At 42.7% G+C, this 13,452-nt stretch overlaps 1 protein-coding gene across 1 annotated transcript in view; it reads left to right on the top strand.

Moving 5' to 3' along the window:
* Nucleotides 1–96: 96 nt before the first annotated feature.
* LOC309838961 (A disintegrin and metallopeptidase domain 3-like) overlaps nucleotides 97–13,452 on the top strand; it is a gene marked incomplete at both ends in the record, with an annotated part of 103,262 nt that continues 89,906 nt past the window's right edge. The window contains 4 exon segments of the mRNA XM_082680413.1: nucleotides 97–227; nucleotides 1,161–1,258; nucleotides 2,443–2,471; nucleotides 3,670–3,725. Coding sequence (XP_082536539.1) covers nucleotides 97–227; nucleotides 1,161–1,258; nucleotides 2,443–2,471; nucleotides 3,670–3,725 — 314 coding nt within the window.

Here is a 13,452-nt window from a genome sequence, read left to right as displayed (position 1 = left end):
CGCAGTATGATTGTGTGTGTGTGCGCGTGCGTGCGCTCGGGCTTGGAAGATCCACGAGTGATGTTATAGGAGAGGACAAGTAAGAGAAGGATAAGGATGCTGCTGTGCGCTGGGGAACGCTCACACCTGTTTTCCTTAGTGCAGACACTGAAACATCACTTCTACAAATTACAGTGCCACAGAAGACTGGGACAAACACCAATGACGGCGGTGTTTCAGAAACGCATGTAATTAAGAAATCACTTAAAAGATATGAGTATTTTATTTTTACTGGACTGCAAGACCCAAATCAATTCATGCATACCCCTTCATGAAACTTTGTGTCCTAATGACAGTGTTCAAGAGACGTTTTGGTTTTGTCTGAGGGAGAGCAAGTGTTTTGTTTTCATTTCCCAAGTAATATATGAACGTTACGAAACAATTTTAAAACACAGACTCAGAGAAAAGAAATGCCCCGAATTCCTATCCCACAAAATGGCGTCTACAGTCCACTGTAGACTGTTTTCTAGAAAAGATGTACGTTTAAAAATACTTTCTAAAAAATAAATAAATAAGTAAAAATAATTTCTACATTTAAAATACCTTCTATGTAAGTGAGGCCATACTAATCTTTAGCTTGTAGCATGGTTTTAAAATGGCAGTATGTAAAGCGTATCTTCATGCCTGTTTTTACATACATAGGCATATATAAAGCTCTGTAAAAAGTAAAAGTAATGTTATTTCTGATCTGCTTAGAATAGTAAAGCGTGTACATTGTAAAATTAAATCTAGACAGTACAGAGACGTTAAGAAAGTGAATGGCTGCCTCACTTTCTAAAGGCAGTAAGTTTGAAGGGAATGAAGTTTTAGAGACATACATACACACATGCACATATACTTTTAATGATCATTTATGAGATTTGTAATTGGGTTTTTCATTTATGTGTAGAGTTAGGATTTATTTTTATGATAATAAATCCAGCCCTGTCATTATTTTTCCTAACTTCATGGTAACTCATGTGTAACATCATATAGTATTTCAAATTTTATACATGCAGGTAGTTTCATAAACCTTCCTGAATAGTCAATAGGATCAACAGGCAAACCACTATAAAAAATTTTGATAAGCATTGAAAAATGTCTACCGGAAAAGTTGCATTATATTTGACTCCCATTAACAGAAATAGTGACGCCTATCTTCCTGAGGCCTCTCCAGGTCTCTTCAGTCTTCTCATCTTTGCTCTTGTGTACATCCTAGTGAATGCTTCACTTTTAACAGGTATTTTTTGGTTAAACCTTAACAAAAGATGTCTTTCTGTATATTGACTATTTGAATCATTTTGTTAGTTGTCAGTTTCTTTCTGGTTTTGACTTCTTTTTTAATAAGAATTAGTAGCTTTGGATAGGACAGTTTGTTTTCAAGAAGGAAGAAGTGTTGATGTAAACACACACAGGGATGGGAGAGGAATCCATTGATTAGAACCTCAGTGGCAAGATCGGAGAGGAATGTCCTCAAATGCCAGCTGAAGAACTGTACTAGACACTGGGGCAGGTTTTATAGAGTGGTCTACTTCTGACTGGCTCACTCTGTGGTACCAAGAAACACCAGCGATTATGTATTTATAAAAGCTATCACACCCCCAAAATGAATATCTGGAGACGCTGAAATGTTTAGGAGAGTATAACGTACACTGGGAAGATGCTACCAAAAGAAAACATGAGGATCCATGATGATAGCAGGAAAAAGACAGTATTTGGTACACACACGTGTGCGCATGCATACACACACACACACCATTATGAGATAAGCATCGTTACATAATAATAATAAAATATTCAGTTCCTAGGTAACATATAAAAATTCTAAATTTGTATGAATTTAATAAAATGTCCTCAGCATATATAAAATGAAAACTGATAGCACGACAGGGAAACATTTTCAAATCCATTTCCATAGAGAGATCTTAAAATGTTTTTCTCAATTTTATGATTGACCATAAAATTCTTCATAAAGAGAAAGAATATTTGAACAACAAAAAGAAACATTTTATTGATGGATAAAGTGAACCCAATGAAGTTTGTGTATTGTTTTCCCCTTTCTGTTCTATGTTAAGACTTGCTAGAGTCTAGGGATATCACACGTGAGGCTTTTAGTAAATGATAAAACCTCTGGTGCAGCAAGACAAAGAGAATTCAGGCAAATGTCAGGAATCCAGGAAGCATCCGCAATGAGCTAGCTCTCCGCGAACCCAACCTCTGTGCTCCCGGAACACGCTGAGTCTCTGGCTTGAAATCACAAGATTTATGGGAGGAAGTTTGGCTTTGGGAGAGCTCCTTGCAAAGCTTTCAGTGACTTTTTAAGTAGTTAGGTAAACTAGTTAGGGAAACACAACGGAAGCTAACCTTGGCCAGGGGAGTTTTGAACCCTACACAGTGCATTATAAATCTTACTGCCCTCTTCAGGCGAGAGTCAGAAACACCCAGACTTGTCGGTATCCCCAGAAATAGATAAGAGCTTTTCTAATCAAGCTGCACTTAATGCTCTATCTCCGTTGTAAATAATGCTTCTCAAGACTAGTTCTCATACTTTTCAAGAACATATAGTGTCATTCAACAGAATTGACCACAGCAAGGAAAATAAATAAATAAACGCAAATATGGATAGTACAGAACTCATCATCTGGCAACAATACAATTAGGTTAAAACTTAACAGAATGACCGAAAAATGTATTTGGACATTTAAAAGTATACTTCTACGTGATTCACGGGTTGAAGGAGAAATCATAAATCACAATGGATATTAAATAATAAACAATGAACAAGAATGAAGAAATTACAAAGAAAAATTTGAATTCCGCTCTGAAGATGGTATAGGAGCATAATTTATAACCACAAATAATTAAAAAAGCGACAAAAAATGGTCAGCAATTTAAAATTAGAAAAATAATTATAACCTTAAAATTCTTAAAGATGCTGCTTAAATTAAGAAGTAGAATTAATGAAAGACAAAAGTAAGCTGAAGTAGCCTGGATTCACAATGTCAAAAGTTGATTTCTGAGAAGAATATAAAACAGAACTTTTGGTGAGATAGACTAAGGAAAACGAAAAGGAGAAGGAAAAGATGTACTGTTAGAAATAAGACATACACAAATGTGGATTGGCCAATTGGATGTGAATTGCTAATATCATTCTTTAGGAATTGCCTTTTAACTTTCTTAATTGTGTCTTTAGGTGAACATCAGATTTTAGTTTAATTTTAGTTTCCTCTTAAAAGGGGACTTGCTTTGTATTGTTTAATTTTCCATTTATTTGCTCTAGAAATTGCAAAGTAGGAAAAGATAATAAAATTCAAGTTCCTTCAAAGGTTACTCAGCATTTCTAAATGTAATCATTTGAAGTTAAAAATTTGATTATGATAGTTAAATGCTAATGACTTATGCTCTTACTTTTGAAATAGATTTAGACTCCTAGATTTTATGTAAGTTTGATTATGATTAATTCTGTCACACATTCCAAGATTGAAGAAAGATAACTGTAACTATAATTATATATATATATAATTTTGATACACTCATGATACAATACATGCTTATATGAAAGAGTACATATATTTTTAAAAATTAGGGCTTCTGACTTTTAAGGATTTGAAATATCTAATAATTACATTCTCTCTGACTACTTTGCTGTAGGTCACCTATGCCATCAAAATTGACAGGAAAACATACACTCTCCACCTTGAAAAACAGTAAGTGGCCATGCTTCTTTTCATACAGTTGTTTTTAGTTTCTTACATTTTTACAGTGACTACCTTAAATTGAGCCTAAATTTAGAGCCTAAATATGCAAGAGCATAAATGTTATATTTATTTAATATGTTAAGTCTTCTTGGTGATTCATGTCAGACTAGAATTTCGAGTCTTTATCTTTAGATTTTTAAATCTAATATTCAAACCCAACTGTAATTTAATGATATAAGTATTAAAGTATATCAGACACATGAAAATCATTTTATGTAACTCCTTAAAGTATAATTACAATTGCAGCTATCAAGGGAATAAGTTTATCTGTCCATGATTAATTTTATTTGTTTCATGTCATTTTACATAATTATATGATTTTTAAGCATTTTATTTGATATTACACTCTAGTTTTGTCTCATTTTGCTATAGGATATATTTTTAATCTCTTCAGTTTTCTACTTCCACTCTGTGAGGAAACCAGTATCAATATCCTGTGTGTATCATTCCATGATTTTCTATTTTAAATTTCATCTTTACCTGAAATAAAACATATAGAAACCTACCAGAAAAGGGTTTTTTTTGTTTTGTTTTGTTTTCTTGCACAAATGGAAATAGTGTTCTGCGAGTGTCAAGTCTTATCTAATAATGGCACTTACTTTCTTGCTCTATGTATAAATTTTTACTCATTTTTAATGGATGAGATCCCATAGTATGTAATATTGATGCGTAATGAAGTTATTTCCAGGGAGATTTTGTTTCATAGTCTTGATATTAATAAGTGGGCTTCTGGATCAAGCAGGATGAGTGCTGATAATAGTAGTAATAGTAATAATAATAAATAATAATAATGAAAGCAACTGACATTTATTGAGCACGTACCATATTCCAGGCGTATTTCTAAGCAATTTGCAGGTAGTAACTGATTAATTTTCACAACCACCTCTAAGGTAGGCCTTCTTTATTACTCACATTTTATAGCATGTAAAGATTTTGAGAGATATTGCGAGTTACTTTCTAAAAACCGTAGCAGTTTAGATTTCCAAAAGCATGCGTGATGTACTAAAATGTTGTATCTCATCTTAATGTCAGGTTGTATTTCCCTAAATGATTTCTCTAAATAGTTATTGGCTAGTTCATTTTCCTGTATGGGGTTTGCCTATTCACGTAGTTTTCTCATTATTATTTCTTCTCATTTTAATATACTTTATTTTTTAGAGCAGTTTTAGGTTCCCAACAAAAGTGAGTGGAAGGCGCAGAGATTTCCCGTATATCCTTACACCCCACACGTGCATAGCTTCCTCCATTATCAACATTCCCCACCAGAGTGATGTATTTGCTGTAACTGATGACCCTGCATTGACACATCATTCATTATCACCCAAAGTCCATAGTTTATATTAGCATGCTATTTTTTATATTGTTTTTTCTATGAATGAATAAAAATAAAAAAGGAAAATTCTGAGATTAGTATAAACAATTAAGTTCTTACCATGAATGATGCACATATAAGCATTTTTCCTACATATTAAAAAAAAGGGTACATGGCCATGATAATGAAATCTATTATTCCCATACCCAGACCTCTTCAATCGTCTCACCCCCCAGTGCCGATTACCATCATGATATTGACACATATTCTTCTGCCATATTTTTAGGGTCTTTCATCCATATGTCTAAAGAGCAATAAAAATCATGTTTTGATGCGTCCTTCAAATAGACATGAATGGCACAAGAGTGTATATTCCATTATACAATTTGTTATGGTGGATCAGACGGGTAGGTAAGGGTGGACCTTAACATGGTGAATCACAAAAGTGACCCCAATTCTTTACCTTTCCCTGTATTTTCACTCTTTGCCATATAACTTTGAGGTTCTCTCATCAAGAGGTGGAGTGTATACAACTCAACAACTACCTCACACTCATTCTTCATGGGTGTGAAGAGCCCAAGGTTAGAAGGGCTCTGTGCTTGGATTCATGCTCTTCTGATGCTATCCTGAGATTCTTAGAACTTTTGAATGAGAGGTCCCGCATTTTCATTTTACTTTGGGGGCCTGGCAAATTACTAGACCAGTTTGGGGCTATGTCACTTACTTTGGCCAGAGAGATGTTGGCTGCCTTGATTCCAACACAGACTTAAAAAGCTGTCACGCTTTTCTGCTTTCCATCTTGTTTGTCTGTCATCCCCATGAGAATATGCTCGGGCTTAGCTTGCTGGACGATTAAAGACATGTGGATCACAGCCAGGGTGCTCTATTTATCCCTACAGCAGCCAACATTCAGCTGAATCCTGTACCACTGAGCAAGCCTGGCCACAATTAGCAGAGCTGCCATGGCTACCCACACATGACCCACAAGTGTGAGCAATAGGTACTTATTGTAAGGTCGGATCTTAACAAAGGGCACCGTGAAACAGAGGAAAGCTTCAAGTGAGCTTTATTAGGGAGCGCTCCCGGGCGAGGTTCACTGGTCCGAGAGAAAGGGGCCAGAGAAGTCGCACCCGGGCGAGGGTTGGGCAAGATTTTATAGGGGAAGAAGGGAAAGGGGTGTGGTGAATCTGGGAGGGCACAGGGTATTCCTTATTTGGTGGTCTTTTCGGGTATCCTGGGGGACCGTTAGTCCCGCCCCTCGAAAGGCGGCAAGGCTGGGCCGGGTTCAAAGTCCCCAGGTCAGTTCCTGGAACTGGGTGGTCCGGAATGTCTCCAGGGCAGTTTCTGGAACTGGGTGGTCCGGAGAATTTCGGTCTGATGCAACCTGTGAATCTGATTGTGTTCCCCTGCCTCGGGCATCCCGACATCTTTGGTGTAATGGGGCGGCGTTCTGATCTCTGGCTACTTCATGCTGAGTGGGGACGTCGAAAGGGGTGTCGGGCGACCAGAGGTCCGAGGCTTAGGGGAGACCAGTGAGGGGTTCTGTAGGAAGCAAGGTGTAAGGACCGAGTAGCATTTGGTTTGTGGCCACCCGAGAGACTTCCTCCATGCGCCTGCGAAGGAACCTAAGAAAACAGGGAGCAAGCATGAACAAGATACAGATGAGAATTAAGGGGCCTAAGATTGGTGTTAGCCAGGTATAGAGGGTGGATCGCCACCAATCGGGAATTGGGGAGGCGGACTGTTGGTGTTTGCGTTGGAGTTCTTCTCTTAAGCGATGGAGGGCTTTTACGTTGTCTTACGTTGTCTTCGAATCCTGTTTCATTGATGTAATAGCAGCATTCCTCCTGTAGGAAGAGGCAGGTACCTCCTTTGTCGGCCGTCAGGAGATCCAGGGCTCGTCGATTTTGGAGGGCAACTCGGGCTACTGAGGTGATCTGGCGCTGGAGGGAGGTGATGGAGGCGGCAGAAGCCTCGATGGCTAGCTGGAGTTTCTGTTCTAGGTCACGGGATGTTGAGACACTGTGTGTTAGGGCTCCTCCCCCGATGCCCGCAGCAACGAGAGAGGAGGCTAGGGAAATGCCTGCGACGATAGGGAGAAAGATGGCCCTTTGGCCCTTAGAGAGGTCGAGGACTCCCGGGAGTGCTATCAGTTAAGCCCTTTGAGAGGCTGTCCCTTCTGGGAGGCTGTTAGCCTTGATAATAGTTGAGATAGTTACCACCGCATAGGCTGCCTGTCGGCGTCCATCAGGACCGAGTATTGAGCTACCGTCCACAAAGAGAGTGCGGTCCGGATTTGAAAGAGGGGTGTCAAAGAGTCCCTCTCTTGGTGGTTTGAAGGGTTCTATGACATGAGGGCAGGAATGGGATGGAAAACCCCCGGTGCCAGAGATAGGCAGGAGGGAAGCCGGGTTCAGGCGAGGGGTGAGATCAAGAGAAATAGCTGGGTTTTCAACGAATAGTAGGTGGAACTCCTGGATGCGGGAGGGGCCCAGGAGGGAGAGAGACTTGTGGCCTAGGAGGTCGACCAGCCGGTGGGAGGAAAGCACACTTAGTGGGTGGGCCAGAGTCAGTTTGAGTGTTTGTTTGGTCAGTTCGGCTGCCCTGCTAGAGCCCGAAGGCATGGTTGCCATCCCCACGTGGTTGGGTCTAGCTGTTTGGAGAGGTAAGCCACGGGGCGGTAGGAAGGCCCTACAGGCTGGGCAAGGAGTCCAGTGGCTATTCCGGCCCGTTCATCCACAAAAATGTGAAAAGGTCGGTTTGGGTTGGGCAGAGAAAGGGGAGAAGATATCAGAGCGTTACGGAGGGTGAGAAAGGCCTGCTGAACGGCGGAAGAAGAGGAGAGGGGTCCTTGAGGGGTTTCTTTAGCGGCTAGATATAAGGGTTTAGTGAGGAGAGCAAAGTTAGGGATCCAGTGTCGGAAAAATCCTATAATGCCCAAAAAGGAGAGAATTTGTTCTGCTGTTTCCAGAGGCTGGAATTCACGGATAATCCGGGTGCGATCGGCTGTTAGACCTTTTGTGGTAGGGGTAAGGTGGAGCCCCAGGTAGGTTACAGAAGATACAGATAACTGAGCCTTGGCTGGGGAGACCCGATAACCGCGAGGGCCAAGGTAATTGAGGAGATCTGCGGTATGTTGTCTTGAGAGGCTGAGAGATGGGCTACAAAGGAGGAGGTCATCTACATATTGAAGGAGTGTGCTGGGGGTAAGGGAGCAGGAAGTGAGGTCCCGTGCCAGCGCCTGACCAAAGAGGTGAGGACTGTCGCGGAAGCCCTGGGGAAGAACTGTCCAGGTGAGCTGACTGGAAGTGTGAGTATCCGGACCCGTCCAGGTAAAGGCGAAGAGGAAATAGGAGTCGGGATGTAGGGGGATAGTGAAAAAGGCATCTTTGAGATCCAGAACCGTAAAGTGGGTTGTGGATGGGGGGATATGGGAGAGCAAGGTGTATGGGTTTGGTACTACTGGGTGGAGAGGAATTATGGCCTCATTGATTATTCGGAGGTCCTGGACCAGGCGATAATCCCCAGAGGCCTTGCGGACAGGCAGGATGGGGGTGTTGCAGGGAGAGTCAGTGGGGATAAGGAGTCCCTGGTTTAGGAGTCTGGTGATAATAGGTTGTAGGCCCCTAAGGTGAGTCTCAGAGATGGGCAATTGGGGCCTTGATGGAAATCTGGAGGGGTCCTTTAGGCGGATGAGGGCGGGGAAATGGTGTGTTGCTATTATGGGCTTAGAAGTTTCCCAGACTTGGGGACTGATTGGGTTCGGTGTGATTGGAAGAGGGGGATAGGAGGGGGAGGGTTCTAGAGACAGGCCGAGAAGAGGAAGCAGGAGTTGGGAGGAGGGGACCTTAGGGTCAAGTCTAACCAGCTGGAGGGAGGCCCCTAAGTGGAAAAGGACATCTCGGCCTAGCAAGGGAACTGGGCAGGATGGTATGACTAAGAAGGAATGAGTAAAAGGGAGTCCTTCGATATGACATGGGAGTGGACCGGTCTGGAGTGGGAAGGATGGTTTGCCATCAATACCCATGACCGAGATCTGGGAAGGAGAAACTGGCCCGGAATAAGTAGGCAGGACCGAATAGGTAGCCCCCGTGTCCACCAGAAATGAGATGGACTTACCTGCTACCTGTAGCGTTACCCTGGGCTCGGCGAGGGTGATGGGGGTCTTCGAGTCCGGGCGCCGTCAGTCGTCAGCCAATCCCAGCAGTTCGAGTGGTAATGCCGTTGGGTCGGCCTCCCCCCCCCACCCCCCCCCCCGCGTGGAGACGCTGAGAGAGGGCCAGTCGTAGGGCAGTCACTCTTCCAGTGGCCAGTTGGCCCACAGCTGGGACAGGGCTTAGAAGGAGGTTGGGGATTGGGACATTGGCGAGCCCAGTGGCCTTCTTTTCCGCATTCAAAGCAGGCCCTCTGCGGGGTTGCCTTTTGCGGACCCCGTGGATGCTGTGATCCATGGGAGATGGCCGGCCTTAGGGCGGCTACAAGAGCTTGGGTTTGGAGGGCCACCTTCTGGTGCATCCGAGCCTGTCGGCTGGATTCTGCCAAATCCTCACGGCCATTATAGACTTTAAAGGCCATTCTTACCAGATCTCAAATAGGGGTTTGAGGGCCGTCTTCTGCCCGTTTTAATTTCTTTCGGATGTCCGGGGCTGATTGGGTGATAAAATGGGTGGTTAGGACCGCTGCGCCTGCCGGGGTGTCGGGATCCAGCCGGGTGTAGAGGCGATTGAGAAAGATAGCTGGATTTTCGTTAGGTTCTTGGGTTATATCTCTTTTAGTTTTTCAAAATGGACTACCTTATGAGCGGCAGCCTGCATGCCAGCCAGGAGGCATTGGATCGTGAGGTCGCTTGTACGGCGGCCATCTTGGCCATCCTGATAAGTCCAGCCTGGATCGGTGCCAGGTACGGCAGTCGCTCCGACAGGCATGGAGTTGTCGGTAAGGTGAACCTGATCTGCATGGTTTCGGGCAGCAGTTTGAATTCTTTCCCTTTCGTCAGGGGTTAAGGTAGAGGATAGAACCACGAAGATATCGTGCCAGGTTAGATCGTAAGCTTGAGATAAATAGCGAAATTCTTTGATGTAGCAGGAAGAGTCGGCAGAAAAGGAGCCTAATCACTTTTCTATTTGAGAGAGATCTTGGAGAGAAAAAGGGACATGGACTCTGACCAGTCCTTCCGCTCCTGCTACCTACCTCAGAGGGCAGAGGAGATTTGGATTTTGGGAGTCTTGAGAGCGTGTAAGCAAGGGGCGTGGGAGGAGAAACCGTTGAGGGAGGCGGGGGAGCGGTTGGAGGGGCCGGAGCGGGTTCGGGAGGAGGAGGGACCGCTTCAGGGTAGGGTGGAGGTTGGAGAGGAGTTCTGAAGGGGGGAATGGTAAGAGATTCGGGAGGGTCGGTTAGTGGGGAGGAATCCAAGGGGACTGAGGTTTTGGATGGAGGAGATGTTTGTTTGGCAAGGAGGATTTGAGAGGTAGAACAATTGACGCAAAGGGAGGGGCGGGAGCGCAAATACCAGAAGACCTGAACATAGGGGACCTCGGACCATTTGCCCGTCCTGCGGCAGTAATTATCTAGATCACGGAGGATGTGAAAATCGAAAGTCCCTTCAGGAGGCCATTTGGATTGATTGTCTAGAGGATATTGTGGCCAGGCCACAGTGGAATAGAAAATAAGCCGTTGGCAACGGAGATCTTGGGAGAAGCCGAGGGCTGTAAAATTGGCTAGGAGACACCCCAGGGGCGTCTTAGGATCTGGTTTCGATTGCGAGGTTCCCATGACCCCCAGTCTGTCCCTGAGTGAATGGAGAGGGAGAGAGGCTTCCCTGGTCTCAGTCTCCAATTCACGGCAGGTCGGAGGGCGGTCAGGTGATTGGGACGTCTCCACAGTTGCCCAAGGCCCGGAGAGAGGATGGAGGAATCCCTGACGCGGCCACGATTAAGGACAGGGAGTCCGGTGGGCAGGGATTCTGAGGGTCGGAGGGAACTAGGGAGGGGGGCTTACCCCGTTTTCTGCCGGATCGGGTGGATGAGTAGAGGTTCCCTGGTTGTCTCCTGGGGGAGGGGAGGAGCAGCCCGCGCCGTAACCCGCGGGGCTTGGTACCCCTCCCGGGTTTCGGCACCAAATGTAAGGTCGGATCTTAACAAAGGGCACCGTGAAACAGAGGAAAGCTTCAAGTGAGCTTTATTAGGGAGCACTCCCGGGCGAGGTTCACTGGTCCGAGAGAAAGGGGCCAGAGAAGTCGCACCCGGGCGAGGGTTGGGCAAGATTTTATAGGGGAAGAAGGGAAAGGGGTGTGGTGAATCTGGGAGGGCGCAGGGTATTCCTTATTTGGTGGTCTTTTCGGGTATCCTGGGGGACCGTTAGTCCCGCCCCTCAAAAGGCGGGAAGCCTGGGCTGGGTTCAAAGTCCCCAGGTCAGTTCCTGGAACTGGGTGGTCCGGAGAATTTCGGTCTGATGCAACCTGTGAATCTGATTGTGATCCCCTGCCTCGGGCCAGTTGGCCTTACACTTATTAGTGTTCGTTGTGCAACATTTTGCATAATATTATTTGTTGAGATTCATTCATAATGATGTGTGCAAAACGGGTTTGTTTTTTAAAATGCATATGTAGCCATAAAATGAATATATCCCATTAATTATTTATCCTCACATATTTACAGCAAGAACAGCTCTATCATGGACATCCTTGACCATGACTTCCTGGGCCCCAGTGAAATTGATGGATTATAAATAAGAAATTTCTCAAGTGCTATATAAAGCCAGTTTTTTTCTTCAAAAGCCTTATAACCAATTTTTACTCATGCTAATAGCTTAAAAGTGTTTCTGTTCTCCACATTCTCGACAAAATGAATATCTTCACACACTTATTTTTGTTAATTAGTGGATGACAAATGTTGTTTTATTGTTGTTTTAATATGCACTTCACTGGTTATTAATAACACTTAGTGTCTTTTCCAGTGTTTACTGACCGTTCTCATTGACTTGCTTTTCCTGAGATTTTGGTGTTTTTTTGTTTTTGTTTTTTTTGCCGGGAGCGGGGCAGTCGTTATTTTTTATTCATTCGTTTTGAGTTATTTATTTTCAATCTGTGGCTTTATCTTTCTGTTTTTCTGGTTTTTGTTCCATGATCTATCGTGGGAAGTTTTGTTTTCTGTAGATATTAACACTTCATCTCCTCTATATGTTGCAATTATGCCACCTACACTATTGATTGTCTTCTTCCTTTGTTTTTGGGATTTATTGCTATAAAAATGAAATTTTCATATAATCATTATATTCATATTTTCTATCCTAGGTTCTCAGATTCCTCTCTTGTGTCTGTTAGAAGTGGTAGCATCACATTCGTATAGTATTTCTTAAAATTCTTTTTCCACTTAAGATGTAAATTCACAGCTTTCAGTTTCTTTAACAACAGTATTGCATTTTCCAACTTTCTTCAAAGCTTCTTTTTACTTTTTTTTTAATTGCAGCTTTATGCTGACTCAGGTATCGTTTAGTTAGAATAACTTCAGATTATTTTCTTCAGATGGAATCTGCAGGTGGCATGCTTCCCGAATCGGTGCATGTCTGCAGATGTCTTTCTTGTTCTCATAACTGAATGACATTTGGCAATGTGTTGAATTTGTGAGTCATATTTCTTTTCTATAAATTTTTGCAATTTGATATAGTCTGTGTGAAGTGAGTTTTCCAGCAGTTTCTGTGTGTGGGTGAGTGTGAGTGTGTGTGTGTGTGTGTGAGTGTGTGTGTGTGTATTACATTAATACTCCCTAATATAGCCCAAGTCCCTAAATTTTTCATTTTAATTTTCAGTCCCTACGCATTCTTTTTCTTCTATGGGAAATCATTGCTTTCATCCTGGGTCTTACTTGTCTGTGTTCCATATCATAGTTTTTTCTACAACTATGATCAAATCTTTATTTTTGACATGCATTTTACCAGCATTTGTTTTCTGTTGGCTAGACCTATAATTCTGTTCACAGTAAGCAAATTCTCTTCGATACATTTATTGAGTTATTTAATATTAACTGTCATGTATTTTAGTTTCAGAGTATACTTTTTTCTCTTGGAATGATCTCCTTGGAATGCTTATTCATTTCTCTTGAAATTAAGATTATTTTGTTCATCAATGCTACTTCATTTGGAACTAACTTTTAAGCTTTGCATGCTTTTTATTGTTCATTTTCCTTTCATTGGACATTGTTTTTCTTTCAGTGCTCATTTGTATTTTTGTTATGTCACTGATTAAGGCAGACTATTTTGTTGTTTCATACAGAAGCCAAAAGTGTGCCTTTGAAAAAGGGCCCAGAATGAATAACCTCACAAACAAAATTTTTATCCTTTTAATAATGCTTGTCAAATATCTGTTAA

The sequence above is a fragment of the Grampus griseus genome (genome assembly GCF_964374135.1).
Source record: "Grampus griseus genome assembly, chromosome: 21".
NCBI lineage: Eukaryota > Metazoa > Chordata > Mammalia > Artiodactyla > Delphinidae > Grampus > Grampus griseus.
The sequence above is the reverse complement of the archived record's forward strand: the minus strand, read 5'-3'. Positions and strand labels throughout refer to the sequence as shown.